This window comes from Humulus lupulus, chromosome 8 (assembly GCF_963169125.1).
Source record: "Humulus lupulus chromosome 8, drHumLupu1.1, whole genome shotgun sequence".
Taxonomy (NCBI): domain Eukaryota; kingdom Viridiplantae; phylum Streptophyta; class Magnoliopsida; order Rosales; family Cannabaceae; genus Humulus; species Humulus lupulus.
Genome location: NC_084800.1, coordinates 37,026,933 through 37,046,365, shown reverse-complemented (window position 1 = coordinate 37,046,365; position 19,433 = coordinate 37,026,933). Strand labels below are relative to the sequence as shown.

At 34.4% G+C, this 19,433-nt stretch overlaps 1 protein-coding gene across 1 annotated transcript; it reads left to right on the top strand.

The window, feature by feature from the left end:
• Positions 1-3,040: 3,040 nt before the first annotated feature.
• Positions 3,041-7,972, top strand: LOC133796822 (probable sugar phosphate/phosphate translocator At3g14410). The gene is made up of 8 exons (XM_062234490.1): positions 3,041-3,309; positions 4,351-4,458; positions 4,546-4,580; positions 5,393-5,505; positions 5,766-6,027; positions 6,130-6,398; positions 7,117-7,296; positions 7,627-7,972. The coding sequence occupies exons 1-7, from the start codon at positions 3,232-3,234 to the stop codon at positions 7,263-7,265; spliced, it is 1,014 nt and encodes a 337-aa protein (XP_062090474.1). The 5' UTR covers positions 3,041-3,231; the 3' UTR covers positions 7,266-7,296; positions 7,627-7,972.
• The last annotated feature ends 11,461 nt before the right edge of the window (positions 7,973-19,433 follow it).

The following is a 19,433-nucleotide window of genomic DNA, read 5'->3' as shown; positions in this document are numbered from 1 at the left end:
TGATGTTGTTCAGAGCTTGAGCCTCTGTGTTCGTGCATAGTCCTAATTGTACTAGTACTTGTTAGGTAAGCATGCTAAATATCTTGTTATGGATATTGGATATGTGATACATGTTTGGTGGCATGGCTTACTTGTGTGTGGCACTGACTTATTAGTTAGAATCGGCAACGGTGTTAGATCCATCTGTGAAGTTGTGATTTACTAGTCAAGTTCACAATGAGTTGAACACTGGTCGTGTTTTACTGACCTAAAAGTCAGAAATGGCATAGCGTCACGAACGCCGAGCCAAATGAATATTAGATCTAATCGATATCAACGTTGAATAACTCATATGGGGTATTAATGCTGGACTGACCAGAAGGTCGACGAAAATTATAAGCGCTTGTCTAGTCTAAGACTAGTTATTCAGAGCCAGGGCATATGGCCCAAGTGACTGCTTGTCACATGGCTAGGGAACAATGTTCCATAGTTATGACTCTAGAGTCATGAGGAATGTTATGTTGGTGACTAATCACCATGCACCTATCCTGCTAAATCTAGTGAGATGTTCACCTAACTGTTAAGCCCTAGTGATCCTGTCGTCACATGGCTAAAGGGTGTTGTCCCCATATTAGTGACTTTTGAGATTGTCACCTATTTGTTCAGACTGAAAGTTTTGAGTGACTGTTATGAACATTGTTGATATTATATCATGTTATATTGTGTTTTCATGCTGGGCTTCGGCTCACGGGTGCTATGTGGTGCAGGTAGAGGCAAAAGAAAGTTGGACCATCCTTGAGTTGGAGAGCTTAGGTAATGAGGTGTACATATGCAGCTACTCGTCCACCACGACCGAGGTTGAGAAGGAACTAGGGTTAAACCCTATTTTGCCGCATAGAACGACCTGTTGTAAATATTTTCTTGTAGTAGACTCTGAAATTATAATTTTGGGATCCCAATAGATATATTATACGTTCTATTGAAACGTTACATCTTAACCAAGATTTTTAATCCCTAATCCGCTAATCATACTTAGTACACGATTTTGGCCAAATGACTCGATTAGCGAGTTTAGCACTGTTTACAAGGCACACCGTAACGGTCCCTGGAGTTTAGGGCGTTACAATTATGCAGCCATGCAAATATATATCTATATCAATATTGTGTTTAGATATCATATATGTAGAGAATATTGACATAAATATTTATATATACTATAGAATTGTAATTCATTCTATTATATATTGAAAAATTAAAAGTGGACTGGTTTTTATTAAAATTATAGGCAATATTTTGCTGTAATTTTTTAATGCATTTATGTCATACATTATATTAAACATATTTTATTTATTTTGATGATATTGTTTATTTATTTAAAATTTATATAATAATTAAAATTAATAAAAATAAATACATATTTGAATAAATATGTTTATAACTTTAAAATTAAGCAAATATGCATTATACGTTATTTTTACATATGGAAAGACCCTTGTTATGTGCCATTAAGCAGCAATGAATATTTTTTTTGTATATATGTTGTATATTATTTTGTAATTATGTTTTATTATATATATATATTGTAGTTTCCTTGTATTTATTGTATCTACATAAGAAAAATTCTTATAACAAATCTCTCATCAATTTTAGAAATTTTTTGAATAATTTATTGTATTGAAATTAGAGATTAATTTTTGTCACATGCGTACTAAAACAAAACAGACAAACATGCATCAAACTATTTGAGCCTATTTTTTGGCATAATAAATTATTCAACATTTTCTAAAATTTTATGATAAATTTACTATAACTATAATATGCATCATCATATAACAAAATTAAGTATTATAATTTATTAACGTGGAAGATTATAAAATTCTTCCACAGGGATTCTCTTACGGTAGTCTTTAAAAATTTACTTATATTAGTATAAGATCTCATAATATTGTTCTAAAAAATCAGTGTGTAAAAAGAAAATGATAAATTTTAGATCTTAAAACTTTTAATAAAGATTTATTCCAAAAATATAAACACACAAAAAAAAAAAAATGAAAGAGGGAGTGGAGGGTGGGAGCCAAAATCTCTCTTATGCATGGAGTTTTCAATTTTTGGTATAATACTAACTTTTTTAAATGAGTATATACATTGGAATTATATCAAATCTCTCATTAATTTTAGATATTTTTTAATAATTTATTTGGCTGAAATTAGATTTCAAATTATTTTTACATGCGTACAAAAATAAAAGAGCCACACATGCACTAAACATTTTGAATTTAATTTTTGGCACAATAAATTATTTAATATTTTCTAAATTTTGATGGTAAATTTACTATAATTATAAAATACAACATCATATATAAAAAAAATTAAAAATTATAATTTATTCATGCCTCCACATAGGGATTTTCTTTGGGTAATCTTTCCTAGATATGGTGAAAGATTTATTTCTATTAGTATAAGATGCTAAGGATTGTCTCATAATATAGTTCTAGAAAATCCGTGTATAAAAAGAAAATGATAAATTTGAGATCTTAAAACTTTTAATAAAGATTTATTCTAAAAATGAAAACATAAAAAAAAAAAAAAAATGAAAGAGGGAGTGGGAGGGAGGGAGCCACACCCGAAGCCCCCTACCATATAACCGAACTTTGTTTGTCAACGAGTTTACATCTCCAAACATACTATTTTAGCTAAAATAGCTAAAAAAAAACTTATGTTGTTTTTTTTTATCAATTTAAAAAGCTAGTTATATTTTAGTCATTTTAATTTTTATCTTTTCAAATATAAAGATATGTCATAGCTAGTTAAATTTTATTTTATTATTATATTATATCATTATTAGTATTTGATTATTATTTTAATAAGATATATTTATAGAACAAAAATGTGTTTCATAAAAAATATTAAATTATTCAATATCTAACTATAATAGGAAATATAATTGAAGATATTAAATTAAATGAGTCTCCTAAAAAACTATTTTAAATAAAATTTAACAAAAAAAATAGCATTTGCTCTAATAATACTACTACAATTCTACTCGGCTTTACGCCCTTTATGCTACAGGTCTCCGACTCACTTTTTATGCCCATTTTACCCCTACTTTGCCGTCGAGTCTACGTCTAGTCCTGAGAAGACCAAGTAGAAAGTAACCATAGCTTAGCTAATATACGCTTTACGCCGTACATATCACCTTATTACATCACCGACTATACTACTCTCCTTCGTTGAATTCTCAAATCAGCTCCAATGGCGGATCGCCTGCGGACCTATGCCTATCTTCTCCTCTACATCGGCCTCTCCAGTGGCCAAATCTTCTTCAACAAGGTACTTCTCACTTCTTCTTTCTCCTAGTTAGATCTACACTCTTGTCATTACGTATTTTCAGAAACCGTTGGGATTTTATTTTGTTTGCTTGTTCATAAAATGGCCGCGAATTTAGACAATTTTGTTGATTGAGAATGAGGTGAGGTTCTTTTCTTTGCATTGCATTTTTGGAATTTGAGAGAAATATTGATGAGGGAGTCGGTTTTGAACTGTTCTTTTGACTTTTTATTCTTCCATATGCTTTGCAAGAACCATATTGCATTTGGTAATGACAACGAGCCCACTACTGGTTCATATGAGTGGAGCCCACTACTGGTTCATATGAGCGGAGGCTTGCTGATTAGTTTGATTTTCTATGAAAACATTTATTGGCTTTACTTGGGTTCACAACTTTGAATTAGTTTTCAAAACTGAAAGGAAAAATAAAGACAATAAGTTGAATCTTGATAATGCAATTCCTACTGTTACAGACTTTAAAATTTAGAAATGTGTAAGAGCAAATGTTTTGTACCAAAATATGGAAATTCTACATGCATGTTGTGTTGCATCAATCAAGAATCATTTTGCAATTTTGTTTTATTTTTTGTAAGATATTTTCTCCCCATTGTGATAGTAAGAACGAATAGAAATCTTTTCGTTTTTCAACAGTTTGTTTTATCTCTACCTTTCATCGCTAGAGCAAACCTTCATCCTATGAAAGTTTCCATAGTTATTTCTACATTGAAATTGGAGGAGTAAATTGTGTAACTTGAAGTGTAGTATGCATCTTAATCTTGGAATATATTAAGTGCATCCTATGGGTAAGACTGCAACAAAGTAACAAACCTCATCTTGTTTGCATTTGGATTCTTATGGTATTCCTATTGGTAAGTTCATTATCAGATTTAATCTGGACAGTATTACTGTCATCAGTTTAATTTTGGTGTTATGGTTAATTCATTATCGTTGTTATCAATAGTTTTATTTCCATCTTGTTTTATAGTTTTTCGGAATTACAGGCCTGATATAGCTTCCTCTCTATTATTTATTTTTGAAATGCAGTGGGTTTTATCTTCTAAGGAAATAAACTTTCCTTATCCTCTTGGGTTGACTCTTCTTCACATGGTTTTCTCCTCAGTCTTATGTTTTATAGTCACCAAAGTTTTTAAGGTATTCAGTTGAATTAATTTATTATATTCATTTTTGAGTCAAATCTTTACAATGCAACTGTTAATCTTTGTCTATCATACCTCACAGATTATAAAGATTGAAGAAGGAATGACTCCAGAAGTGTAAGTGATGAGGAGAGATAGCTTTCCTCGTATCAATTATTTTTATTTTTGTCTATTTATAAGTTTTTTTTCTTTCTTTCTTAATTGTATTTGGCTATAATTTAGTGAAACATAGAAAAGCTCGTAATGACTACTACTCAGGAAAATTTAGTTTGTATTGCTCAAGAGCCTAAAATTAATCCATACTTCATGATTATATTACCTCAATAAATTTATTTTAAGTGCTCCAGATGAAGAAGGTGAATTTTTTTTATTACAAATGTTCATAGTGCATTGACCTGGCAAGAGACTTGGGACCCTTAAATGATTTAATGAATACTTACGGGACTTCTTCAGTTTTAAGCAATGATATTAAGCATACTGATGCATATGTGGATAAGTAGAAATGTTAAATTATTGGTTCCTTGCTAGTCATTTGTAGAGAATATCTACTTCATTCTATTGCATATGCTTCAGGAAGTAGAAATACCTTTATAATAAGAGTGAAAACAAACGAAATTGTGTAACCTCATTGTATGGGGCGACAAGTTGCTTGCGAAGGAGCACCAAAAATTCTTCAATTTTTTCGATGAGTAATAAAAGGTGTTTTTTGGGGGGTTAAAGTTGCTTTCAAAAACTAAAACATTTCTTTCACTGCTATTGTTATTTGAATAATTGTGTTGGCTGGTGAAGAAATAGTCATTTTAATATATATACATATATTGTAATTTTGTTATCCTAGATGCAATCAAGCATGTCAATGTTTAAACTCATTTCTTATTCCTTCATAATATTTATTGGCATTCCATTCCTCATAAAAGTTTTATATACAGATATGCAACATCAGTTGTGCCAATTGGTGCAATGTTTGCAATGACTCTTTGGCTTGGGAACACTGCGTACCTTTATATTTCTGTTGCTTTTGCACAAATGCTGAAGGCAATCAGTAAGTTTCGATATTCCTTTAATATGGGGTCTTACTAGGTCTAAGTATGCAGAGCTTGCAGAAGTTGTTTAATTATTCTAAACTCACTTTTTTAATGATCCTCGTTTGAGAGCTATCTTTATTGGCTAATGTTTGTTCACTTGTTGGATATAGCTTCATTTTTTTGGTTGGGTGTTTACCATGGTTAAAAGTTCTGAATATTGTATAGTCCTGTTTAATATATTTATAACATGATATATGACATATTTACCTCTATCCAGTGCCGGTAGCTGTATTTATTCTTGGAGTAGCAGCAGGACTGGAGGTGATGAGCTGCAGAATGCTATTGATCATGTCAGTGATAAGTTTTGGTGTTCTAGTGGCTTCAATTGGTGAAATAAATATCAACTGGGTAGGAGTAGTTTACCAGATGGGAGGAGTTGTTGGAGAAGCTTTAAGGCTTATTTTCATGGAGATTTTTGTTAAAAGGAAGGGGCTTAAACTAAACCCCGTATCTGTCATGTACTATGTCAGTCCTTGCAGGTATATATCATTTTATTCTTCTGCTTGTATCTAGTCATACTGCTGAAAGATTTTCTTTCTACCTGTAAATGAATATGTGGACTAAATTGTTCTGTTATGTAGTGCTCTTTGCCTATTCATTCCATGGATTTTTCTTGAGAAACCAAAGATGGATGCTAGCGGCACATGGAATTTTCCACCCTTGGTGCTAGCACTCAACTCTCTGTGTACTTTTGCCCTCAACTTATCAGTTTTCCTCGTGATTACACATACAAGTGCTTTGACCATTAGAGTGGCTGGAGTTATCAAGGATTGGATCGTTGTCTTATTGTCTGCCCTTTTATTTGCTGATACGAAGCTGACATTAATAAATCTCTTCGGTTATGCCATTGGTACGTAAATAAAAACTCATTCTTTTCTATCTTTTGTTGATTCTTTATATGGAGTAATATCAAATCATTAATACTTAAATCACCCTATTGAATCCTAGGAAAAGCCTGAAAGAATATTGAATTCAGGTCTATTTCATTATGTTTATCCGCAGGCCATTATCGTCCTTAGTATAATACATTTAAATCTTTTTGTTTTTATTTTTGGTTGCTTTCTTTTCCTGTAAAATTGGATAAACTTGGGTTACAAGCAAGGCTTGACTGTGATTATGTCCAGCACCAACTAACTGGGGGACCTCTCAAGATCCACTTAGTTTCACTTGTTTATTTGAGATAGTTATATTCTCATCTATTTCTTAACCAGTTAGATTGGCTTACAACAGAAACAACCAGAAGAGTTATATCTATTTTTCCTTGAAGCCTTTCTCATAGTCCTCTTGTTTGAACATGCACATTCTCATGTGTCTAAACCTTTTTACGATTTTAAAGTAATGAAGAATCAGGTCCTTCGTGGCTTGACAAAAAATTTTCCCCCTTATCTTTCCCTCTCTTGCTTCCCCCAGCATTTTCTGATCTTGTTCATAATAGGCCCCTAGACATTAGATAAATATATGTCTATATTTATAGATATGCTTTATCGAAAGAAACTCTGGTGAAGTTAAAGGGCGCTAGAATGTTACAGTAACAAAGATATTCATTGTGAATATTTTTTTTTATGCAGCCATAGCAGGCGTAGCTGCATATAACAACCACAAGCTAAAAAAAGAAGCTACTGGACACACCACTGAAACTGCTGAACGCACCACTGATGATACAGAAAATGCTGCTGAGTCTGTACCACTGACCACATACGTGGGTCCCAACAAGTAGAACTACACTAGGTGCAGTCTTCCAAGTTGAGGTATGTCTAACAAAATCCATTCTCACAAAGTACATGTTTTTATTTTGTTAAGATCTGTAAATAACTTCCAGCGTCATAGAACAATCCAATGAGCTTGTGTTATGTCTGCTTTTATGTTTATAAGTTAAAAGGGTAGCTCAAACGGTCAGGACATAGGACATGTGATGTGATATGGTCTTGTCTCACAAGTCTGAAGTTCGAGTCTCTCTAATGCGTTTCAATCTTTTGTTTACACTTTCATCTGATAATATGTGGGTACTTTTAAATTTTAATTTAGTGAGGAGGCATCAGTAGGTCAGATCATTTATGTCTTTTAATTGATGGTTGCAGACTGCTCTTACCATGGGGCGTTGTTGCTGTGGCAGGGATCAGAAACAAATAGAAGTGTAAAGATATGAAATTTGTTAATTTAACAGAAAAAAGTTTATTTTCATAAGCCAATGCACTTCCATTAATTGATAATTTATTTGTAAAGAAATATCTCGGATCACAGTGATCATGTACTAATTACTATCTTGTGAGAAAATTTTGAATCAATAGTTAATAAGCTCATTCCCAGTAGAACATGTTGCTAACTTATTTATTGGGAGTTGTACGGTCTGAACTTCAACTTGGTCGCCAGCCAAGAAAAAAATGAATTGATCATTTTCAGTAATTTGACCTAATTATTTTTCCATGCTCTGTATTGTCTTTGTTAATTGTTATGGAAATTAAATGAAAAATAAAATAATACGTGGTTATTTCTCGGGAAGGAGATAATTTTTTGAGGCTTTGAATAATTCTCATGGTTGCAGAAATTAAAGCTTGAAATTGTTGTTTACAACGCTTTGAAGAACAAACGATGCATTTCAGAAAGGAAAAAAAACGATTTGAAATTAGTGAAGAGAGTATAAGAAAAATACAAGTCGAAGCGGGGGATAATGGTGTGGAGGAGGTGCAACATAAGAAAATAGAGGGAAAAAATAAATATGGTATCCATTCATATCAGTTTTATATTTTATGTAATCTACTATTTATTTGTGAAAAGAGAATCCAATCTAATCCACGTTGAAAAATCTAAATCTTGATGCTTTCCTAACCTATTCAATCTAATCTATACTTACATATATATTTAATTTTTTTTAAATTATGTAAAAATACTTTAATAATTTAAATATTATAAAAAAAATATTTAAAAAACCATCTTACAATTAAAATAAAATATTAATGTCATTTATGATATAAGTAGTTATTTATTTTTTTAATAAAATATAAATAGTTATTGTTATTTATAAGTTTTTGAGGTTTTTGTTATTGTTAATAATATATATTATATGAATTTTAGGGAGTTTTTGTGATAAGGGTAGTCTTTTTTACTATATTGGTATGACACACTTTTTATATGAATATGAGGGTGCGTTTTAATCTCAATTTTTTTTTATAATCATATTTATTGTAGTTATAATGAAATTTTTATAAGTTTTCAATAAATTTCAAATAATTTACAATAATAAAAATAAAGTTCAAATAATTATTTTTACACGCGTAAAAAAATAATAAGTAGTCATAAAACAAATTGTTAGAACTATATTTTTGATCTTGTAAATTATTTGAATATCTAAGTGATGAAATTGTATTCATGGCATGTCATATCCATATGGTAAAATTGAATACGATAAGTAAAACCTATAATAAGTGAGAAACTAAAATAATTCAATATTTTAAAAAGTAATCAATTTATGCAATTGTGGATTGGGCTGTTTTTAGCTACAGTACGAAATTCACAATTCGCAATAATTGGTTTGGACAAAAAAAAAGGGCGAGTGTGTTGGATAAACATACTTAAAGACAAGTCTTCTCGGTCAAGAGTTTTTTTTTTTAAATTTTTAAAGAAATAAAAATACAAGGTAGAGATAATTATTATTTGACCAGAGTTATTATAAAAATACAAGGTAGAGATAATTATTTGACCAGAGTTAATAAAAATTATTGCAAAGTGAAGAGAAGAGAAAGGTATGATAAAAACATATAAAATATAGAAAGATGTGAAGTTACGAAAGAAAAAGAAATTAAGAGATCATTCAAAGTATTAAGTAAAAAAAATTATAATTTGTAAGTGGGTCTTATTATGTATGTAGAGTCAAATCTTTTTGATAATATCTAAGAATATAATCAGAAAAATAACTAAAAAAAAATCAAGGGAGATATTTTGGCTTCTGTATTTTTTTTTGAATACGCGACGATTTTTGTGTTTTGTTAAATAACAATTTGGATTTTATGTTTTACAAAATATATAAAAATAGTACTTATACTCGATTTTGATTAAAATATTTTTAATTATAAGATTAATTATCGGGTCGTTAGTGTTATAATAAGTTTAGAGAAGCATAGAAAATAGTCGAGGAGCTGATAATAAAATATTATATTTGAAATTTTATTAACCAAAATTTGGTATAAGATACTATTTTGATCTATTTTATAAAACATAATATCCAAATTATCATTTAACAAAACATAAAAATCAATTATATATTTAAGAAAAATACATAAGTCAAACTATTATTTACCAAAAGATAACAAAAAACCTCAAGTCTTTCCCACGTAATATAAATAAACAATTTCTATTTAATATAATAAATTATAATTTAAAGAGTACAATTTGATTGTACGGCTATATCATTTCAAATAATTATGTTGGGACCATAGATAGGTTGTTAGTGAAAAAATTAGGGAAATTTTCAGATATACGACAAATTACAAAAAAAATTGTAAAAATACGGTACCTCATTATATTTACAAATTTACGGTTGTAAATAGCCCACCCTTCTAAAACCCATCATTTATTACACACAATCCATATTATATAGCTCATTACAAATTAAAGCACAACCCACCCAAACTGGTATTGTTACAAAACTGATCAAATAATGGAAGAGGCCTTAAAATTCCATCACCTGGAATCGAAAAACTTACATAACTAATTGGAAAAAGCATCTAAAATACTATTATGAAAAGACATCCAAAATTATGAAGGATTGAATTGAAAAATCTTCGAAAAAACTGATCCAAAAGCTTCAAAATTCTAAGAAATCATAGATGAATTCAGATTTTTTCTATTACAATCCCACAAATTTTTTTTCCGAAATTGGGAGTTTGTAAAAACTACTATCATCAAATATTTATTTCCCAGAATCACTAAGAAAATATGGGCAAAGTCATAAATTTTCTCACATGAATCTCACGGCAAAATTTGCAACATGAGGTAAAAAGTCATAAATCTGGTCTTTTTTACATTTATTTACAATAGCAAACTCCAAGTAACTATGTTGATTATCCATTCTTAGTGAGCTCATATCATATGAAAAGCTAAGTTGAGTTGTAAAATCTACAAGCTACACCAAAGTTCAAAATTCTTAAACAAGAAAACAAGAGAAAAACAACTTTTATTAAACAAATTGTTATGATATTATAACCATCTTTCTCAAAATTTGTCTATTATTATTACAATTAACACAAATCTATATATATTGACACAAATTTCATAAGAATTTGTTATGATTATTAATTAATTATCTGCAAATTTATGTTCAAATAACCAACTTTTACACAACATAAGAAGATTTTATTAGTATGAAAACCAAAGTAACAATTCAATAACAAAGCTTTGCAAATAACTTTGTTCAGGTTAAAATGTAGACGACATAAAATTAAAAAAAAAATAATACAAAAATTTATGTTACAAACTTATAACAAACTTTTACAGACAATACAATAGAAGAATTGAAAATGTGACTTATGTTACAAACTTGTAACAACCTATTTCAATGAAATCATGAAGAAAAAAATACTCGGGGTTTAGCCACTGAACTAATATCTACAAGCTACACCAAAGTTCAAAATTCTAAAACAAGAAAACAAGGTAAAAACAACTTTTATTAAACAAATTGTTATGATATTATAACCATCTTTCTCAAAATTTGTCTATTATTATTTCAATCAACACAAATCTATATATATTAACACAAATTTCATAAGAAGTTGTTATGATTATTGATTAATTATCTGCAAGTTTACATTCAAATAACAAATTTTTACATAACATAGGAAGATTTTATTAGTATGAAAACCAAAGTAACAAATCTGTAACAAACTTTACAAATAACTTTGTTCAGGTTAAAATGTAGACGACATAAAATTAAAAAAAATAGTACAAAAATTTATGTTACAAACTTGTAACAACCTATTTCAAAGAAATCATGAAGAAAAAAATACCTTGCGTTTAGCCACTGAACTAATATTCCTCTTCAAAAAAATTTAACAATGGACTTAAGATTCTCTTTCATCACTTGCCTAGAACTTCCTCCAAGGGTCAATTTCTTTGGTTTCTTTGAAATGACTTTTACCTTAGACAAAGAGAGACAATTTTCGTTTTAATTATTTCTCCTTAGACACTATGGAGCCATCAATGTCCTCCTCCTTAGGCTTGCCTCAGGTCCCCTTTGCAGCAGGAAAAGTCAAATAAATGAGCTCAAAGTTACAAACATAGCACCATAGATGATTACAAAAGGTTAGAAATATGGAGAAAATTGATTGAGAAATGGGGAAGATGAATAGATTGAGAGAGTAAAGTAAGAGAGAGGATTGAGAATGTGATATCATAGAGAAGGTGAGAAAGAATTCTCAACTTTCCTTTTAAATATAATTTTTATTTGGTTTAAAATTATATTAAAAAATACATTATATAAAAAATTATAATTTACCGTAAATATGAAATAAGTAACCGTATAAATGTAAACTACCGTATATTTTTATTTATTTTATACGGTGTATTCCGTAATTTTCCCAAAAAATTATGCAATATTTGACATTAGATAAGGTAATGATCAAAATTAAAGGGGGACACAACACCATTTGAGATGGTCAGTTTGTTGGTATATATTTATATATTAAATACAAACAATGTGTAACATGCAATGTGTAATGTGTTGGGTGGGGTTTTATGTTTTAATTAAAAACTCAATTTTTTTTTATTCTCATCTTATTATCAATAAAATAATAGAAATCAATTTTTGACTTGGTCAATCATTTTGCTCACATGTGTTTATTTTTATAATTATTTGTTTAATATAAACATCTATTAAATCTTAAGCATACAGCTAATTATATTTATAGCGACGAAATCACAGTGGATTATAAATATGATTATATTTCCAAAATAAGTTAGTTATAAGATTAGTCAATACACATGATTTACACTGATTTGTCAACCTACGATATGATTCTTACACACCACAATGTTTTGTTCTTTCCAGAACATTAGCAAAGTAAATGAGATCGGATATATTTGTTACATCGGACTAGAACGATATTGACAGTTTACAGGATAAGTAAACATACCGTTATTATCTATTCTAGTCATATCATATAGTTGACCATATGTCAATTCAATCTCAATTATGAGTGGTTAGTATTATAAGTGATTGTATTATTTGAGTTATTTGACTTGTTCATTACTAGCTTACCCTACGAACTAGTCCATACTTACATATTGGGAACTCGGTAGTATGATTGAGTGGGATGTTAATCATAGACATGAACATCTATATCTTCTGATGAATAAATGAATCGATGGTTTCTTTTTAGTTTGGTTAAAGGTGCTAAATGATAGAGATATTATTTCAGCAATTAATATTAGTTTACTGAATACCATTTACAAGAAACTAAGTGTTTTAATGATAAAATACAATGAGGGGTAAAACAGTATTTTAGTCCCATCTCATTGTATATTGTCTATAGAGGATTGAGTGACAATAATGATTGTAACAATGGATAATTAATAACATATTTATATTTGTTATAGAGCGTTATATGAATTCAATAGTGCAATTCTGAGTTTTTAGTAGAGTCACAAATAATTAATAAGTTAGTAAATTTATTTGTTAAATTTATGATAACTTATTGGGGCTTGATTTCATAGGCTCCTGGTCCTCACCGTACCTCGGATAAAATCATATAGATAGTCTCAATTAATTGATTTAATTATCAATTAGAATTATCAAAATTGATCATGTCAATTTTGGATAGTTTCACAAAGTTATATAATTTAGAGAATAAAAAAGAAACCATAACAGATTTATTAATTAAGATAAATTGGTGTCTAAATTAATAAATAAATTTAAATCAAGGTTTAAATTATAATTAATTAATCAATAGAAAATAATACGGGTTTTGATTTTAACTCCAATGAGCTTATAATTAAAAGAGAAATTTCACAGGCATATGGCCCATGAGAATTTCGACCTAGGTTTGATAGTTACCTATTATTTTATTGATATTTTTAATTAAATAAGTAACCTAATTGAGCCTATAAAAAGAATGCTACGTGAGAGTTGAAAACAGATGCAGAAAGACAATCTGACTGAAAATCAGAATATCTATTATTGATGCTATAGGTTTTAGATTCTTTTTACAACACAAATCATTTTCTAAGCCTTAATATTATCTTCTATTCTTATTCTCATTGTATATATCTCATGTGTTGAGAATTACTCACTCTAATTTAGGTGATTCTAAAGATACTTTGGATGGCTATGAAGAAATTGAAGATCGGTTCAGTTTCTTGGTGATACCCTGCGACAAAAATGATACAAATGTTAGAGAAACTGAAGGAATGACTCAATCATTCCGCTACACAATAATGTAAGTGTTCTTATTATTATCTCTGTATGAATTCAATTTCAGAAACATGTTCTAGATTTTCTTATGTTCATATGTTTAATATACGATTTACATGAAAATAAACAATATCTTGAATAAGTTTTCCCAACACAATGCATGTTTGCTTAGTTTTATTTATAGAATTTATTAATTATTTTTATTAAATTTATATTATTGTCATATAAATTTCAAATAAATAAACAATATTATATATAAAAGAATAACACAACCATATTAAATGAAAAAGTAAACCAAAACATTGTTTATGATTTTTTAATATATATATATATATATAATATGATAATCTTTTTAAACATAAATTATAATTATTTTTAATAAAAATTCAAATTATGTATTATATATATATTATTATAATGATGTTTTATAATATTTAAATTTATATTAATATAAGTATTAAATATTGTTATAATAATAATATTTTAATTTATATTAATATAATTAGTAGAAAAATAGGATTATATATTATTATCATAATAATATCTTATAACATTTAAATTTTTATTAATATAATTATTAAATATCTAGTATTGTTTTATATATTTTTGTTGAGAAGTTGTATTATATATGTTGGAAAAAGCTTATAAAGGATCTGTTGACGCGGTTCTTCGGCAACAGGTAATTAAGAGAAGAAGAGAAAGAGATTAGTACTAAAAATAGAACCGTCGCAGATATGAAATCTTTGTGCCAGAACTAGGTGACTCAAGACACGTTTTTAAGTGGTTCGAAGGTTAAAATCCTTCTACTCCACTAGTCAATATTATTGATATTCTCTGGGTATTTGGTTTACAAAGTATATAGTTCTTCAAATACTATTTTTTCCAACCCCTATCAACTCCCAGGGTCTCCTTATTTATAGGAGAAGGCACCTGGAAGTTAGTAGGGAGGTCATCCCGTGACCTTACCATTTGTCATATCAAATCTGTGACATTCATGATTAATTCCTAAACCTGACACACAAGTGTGGTCTAATCAGTATGGAAGGAGATAATGGGCCGCACGGCCCAACCCGTCCGTGGGTGTCTGAATACGCACGTTCCTGCTGCGTATCCGAGAAGTCAGGGGGATATCGGACACGTGATGGCAGGAATATGCACGTTTATCTTGCGTGTTGACTTCCCATAGGGTCGGAGCTTCCTGAGAAGCTCGTGACCGGAGCAGTTCATAACCCGAGCTGCTCCGTCCGTGGCCTTCGGATGTCATTCTCAGCTCTTGGGGCAACAAATGCGAGCTGGAACAGGACCCCCTCGAGCTGACAAGGGCCCTTCCTGGAAATAGAGCCTCCGGCCTGCGGGAGCCTCGGACTAAATCAGGTTTAGTCCGAGGCTCGCCTTGCTAAACAGCCCTTGGGAAAACCAGGGCGTACATCTGCCCCCCAAGCTCCTGCTCGTGGTCTATGACGTCAGACACAGGAGACCACAGTAGGGGCTTCTAGACTTCCCCCACAACCCTTCGCATTCCATTCTTTTCGCAGGCGTCTGATACGTGGAACGCTGTGGGTGGCGACGGTACACTCTACGAGAACCGCATTAAATGGCCTAGCCTACTGTCCAGCCGTCGTTTCACGTTTCGAGTGGAGGGTCTCCCAAGAGCCTTTTACACGTGATCCTTCCCTTGTATAAAAGGGGGTGGTCATCCCACGCACGGGCCACCCTATCATTCAAAAAATTCCCAAATTTCCTTCTTCTTCCTCTGACCTTCCAAAGAACGAAACCCTCATCTCTGCTGTTCTCATCTTCTCCGTTCACGAAGCTTAAGCGTACAAGTTCCTTCAAAGCCTTGGAGGCCACTGTACCAACGAAGCTCCTATCAGCGCAGCAACCTCGCTCACCATCCAACCATATACTGTAAGTTCTTCTGACCCTGTTCACTTTGAAAGCATGCCACTGTAGCTTAGGTAAAAAGATATTACTGTAGCCACATGCAGGGGTTTTCTGAGCTGCGTGAACACAGAGGGTGACAGCCCTTCTTAGGTTAGGGTACGCCTGCCATGGGACACCGTCTTAGAGTATGGGTTCATGGTGCTCCTTCAGGGACAATTTCTGGGTAAGACCTTTATGAATTTTGGGTGCAAAACCGGGTAGCTTAGGGAATACGCCTCAAAAGCGGTTTTGCACGTTTTGCCTGTTGACACTTTCCCCCCAAGGCAAGTTTTTACTCTGAGCCCCCTGACACACGAATTCCGAGTAATCTGGGATCTGTTGGGGGCCTAGGCGCGTGTTCATTGAACCGCGTGGTTCTACTCTCCACGGGCTGGGCTTACCCCAGCTCATGTAATTAACATTTGTTTCATCCTTCTGCTTGGGTCGCCTTTTCTAAAGTGTTTTCTTTTGTTCGATAGGCGACCAGATGGCCCCGAAGAAGAACCTGCCCCAGAAGAACGTGGGAAGCTCGGCCTCCCAACAAGATAAAGGAAAGGCGGTGACGCCCAGCTCGCCGATTCCCCACTTTAGCCCGGCCGTGGAGAAACAGGCCGAGGTGGCCCCTGACGCGTTTTTCGAGGCGGAGAGAATCGTCTCGAAGTTAACCGAGCAGGCCAAGATCACCAAACTCTTCATCACCCACAACATTCCCTTGGGGAAAGCCTCAGTGATTGCCCGACCTGCTGCGGAGGGTGAGCAGAGCTGCACGCCGCTCGACGAGTCGTTCGCGGCCTGGAGCGGCGAACACTTCAAGGCAGGGGCCTTCCTCCCCCTGGACCAGTATTTTGCTGACTTCCTGAATTATGTGGGGTTGGCCCCATTCCAGCTCCCCCCTAACTCGTACCGTCTGTTGGCGGGGTTGAGGTATTTGTTTCAAAAGCATGAGTGGGAGGTCCCCACTCCTGCTGACATTCTATACTTCTTTTGCCTTAAAACCAGCCCGGACCAGCGGGGGCGAGGTGACGGGTTCTATTACTTAACTCGCTTCCCTAATACAGCAGCGATCATCGAGCTGCCGAGCCATCCGAACGACTTCAAGGACCAGTTTTTTATGTCAACTGGGTTCCGCAACTGCGATCATCACTACTTCAACCGTCCTCGTAAGTGATCCTTGATCTAGCCCGCCTTCTAAAGGTTATCTTATTTTAGCTCTTCCCTTATTCCACCTCTGACTTCAACCATCCTTGCAGCCATCTACGCGAGGACCGAAAAGTCTGTGACCCTCGGGGGTCAATACGACACACTGGCGAACTTGCCCCCCAGTGAGAAAGACTACCGCGTGCTCGTGACGGACGAGACGATGGTATTCTGCAAGCTGATTTTCCCAAATCAGACTTTGAATTTGAAGAGGCCTCGGGGGCCTCCCCTAGCCCGCGACAACAGACCAATCATCGCGGAGGGGATTGCTAACGACGAAGGCGAAGAGGAGGAGGGTGTTGAAGTCCCTCTCGTGATGAACAGGAAGAGGACCTTGGAGGTCGCCCAGGGTATGGGCGAGGAGAGGGTCCGATCTGGAGCAGTCGCGGGTCCCTCCGGCCAAGGTAATCCTTACTTATTTAAGAATGTAGATAGGGCCACTGCAGACCCCCGGCTGGTTAGGTTCAACCCTAGGCAGCTCGTCCATCGTCACCCGAGGAATCCGGACCTGGACACGCTCTTGCTCCATTGCGTTGACCAGCTCGTGCTGGACAACCAAGAGAGTCGGCCTAGGGGTACCGTAGTAGTAGATAACACCCTAGCTTTTAGGTCGATCCTTTTTGAGGAGTATGGGACCAACTTACGCACGTGGCCGGCGCTCCAGAGGGGCATCTATGCCCCGGGGACCAGGCAGTATGTAGAAGAGTCCAGCCCCGAGTCGGAACCGGACCTAGAACCTGCACCAGTTCGTGAGACAATCGTCTTAGACTCTTCCAGCTCGGGGGGTAGGGCTCCCTTAGTATTCGCATACTCATTGCCTATAAACCTTTTCTCTATTTCTGCATGATTGCTACCTTGTAATAACCATGTTTTTTGTTCTTAGCAGAAGAGATGTCTCAACCCGGAGGTAGTTTGCGGGGCGTGGTCTTCGGTGGGAACCCCCCAGCAGGGCCGAGGTTAAAAAGGCTCCGCGAGTCCAAGAGCTCGGTAGGGACCTCCACCAAATCCCCGGCTAAGGAGAAGGAGAAAGCCCCGCCATCCCAGGTCGCGGGGCGATCCTTCCTGCTGCCAGGACAGGGCCCATGCCACCGCCACCCCAACGATCTCCATTAGCCACCCAGGACGGGGTAATAGAGGTCGGGAATCGGGCCGCGGTAGCCCCGGATGTGCGTATCCCGGTCGACCCCCGGGCTCTGGAGAAGATGCCCAAAGCATTCCGGGGTATGGTGTACGAGTCGGCTAGCTATGCCGTCAACCATTTCTACAATCTCAAGGAGAGGGAGCTCCGGGCCATCGAAACAACGAGCCCGGTCCGAGTTATGGAGTGTTCGATGGACATGACCCTAACGGTAAATTGCCCCATCTTTTAGAGCTTCAACATTCACACGCCGCCCCCCCCCCCCCCCCCCCCCCTTTTTTTTTCTTTCTTTCAGTTAGTTAATTTATCCTTTCTTTCTTGCAGGGCATTACTGCCGCATACAGAGGCATTGCTAGGACCAAGGTCCAGCTCGAGGGTTTGGAAGCTGAGCGCCAGACCGCCCTCCAGGAGGCTCAGGAAGCAAGAGACGCGCTGACGGCCTCTAAAGCCGAGCTAGAGAAGATCCGCTCCGAGAACCGAGAGCTTAAAAACTCCCTGGCCGCATCGCGGACAGACCTCGAGGTGGCCAAAACCGAGGCCTAGGCCGCCTTGGAAGCCGAGAGGGCCGTCTCGGAGCAGTCCATGCAGGACCTGTTCTATCACTGCTGGGCCCATAATCCAGATGCGGACTTTTCTTTCATGTCGTCGGACCTCTAGGCATTCTTGCTACCGAAGCTCCAAGCCCGCCTAAATAAAGAGGTACCTCCCTCTGAGACTGGAGAGGCCTCCGCCGTGGCGGAGCAGGACGAGACTGCGACCTCCAAAGGGCCAACTGACGGGGCTTAGGATACTTCTCTTTTAAGCATTTTGAACTCTTACTCTCTATTGTAAACATTTTTTTTTATGAGGTGTTTCCACCTCGAGACAATTTTCTCAGCAATTTTAACATATATTTTTATGCATTTGGCTACAATTCATCCCTTTGTTTTTATGAACTTAGTTCGGGTTAACCGTTATTTATATCCCGGGCTTTTAAAGAAGAGCCACGATCTATAAATTTTTAGTTAAACTTCTAAGTTTTATGACCTGGTTAAGACCAGGAGCTTATTTTGAAAACTTAGATCGCGTCAACTTTTATCCACATCCCGGGCTCCTTAAGGAAGAACCGCGGTCAATAAATTTTAGTTAACTTCCAAGTTTTATGACCTGGTTAAGACCAGGAGCTTATTTTGAAAACTTAGATCGCGTCAACTTTTATCCACATCCCGGGCTCCTTAAGGAAGAAC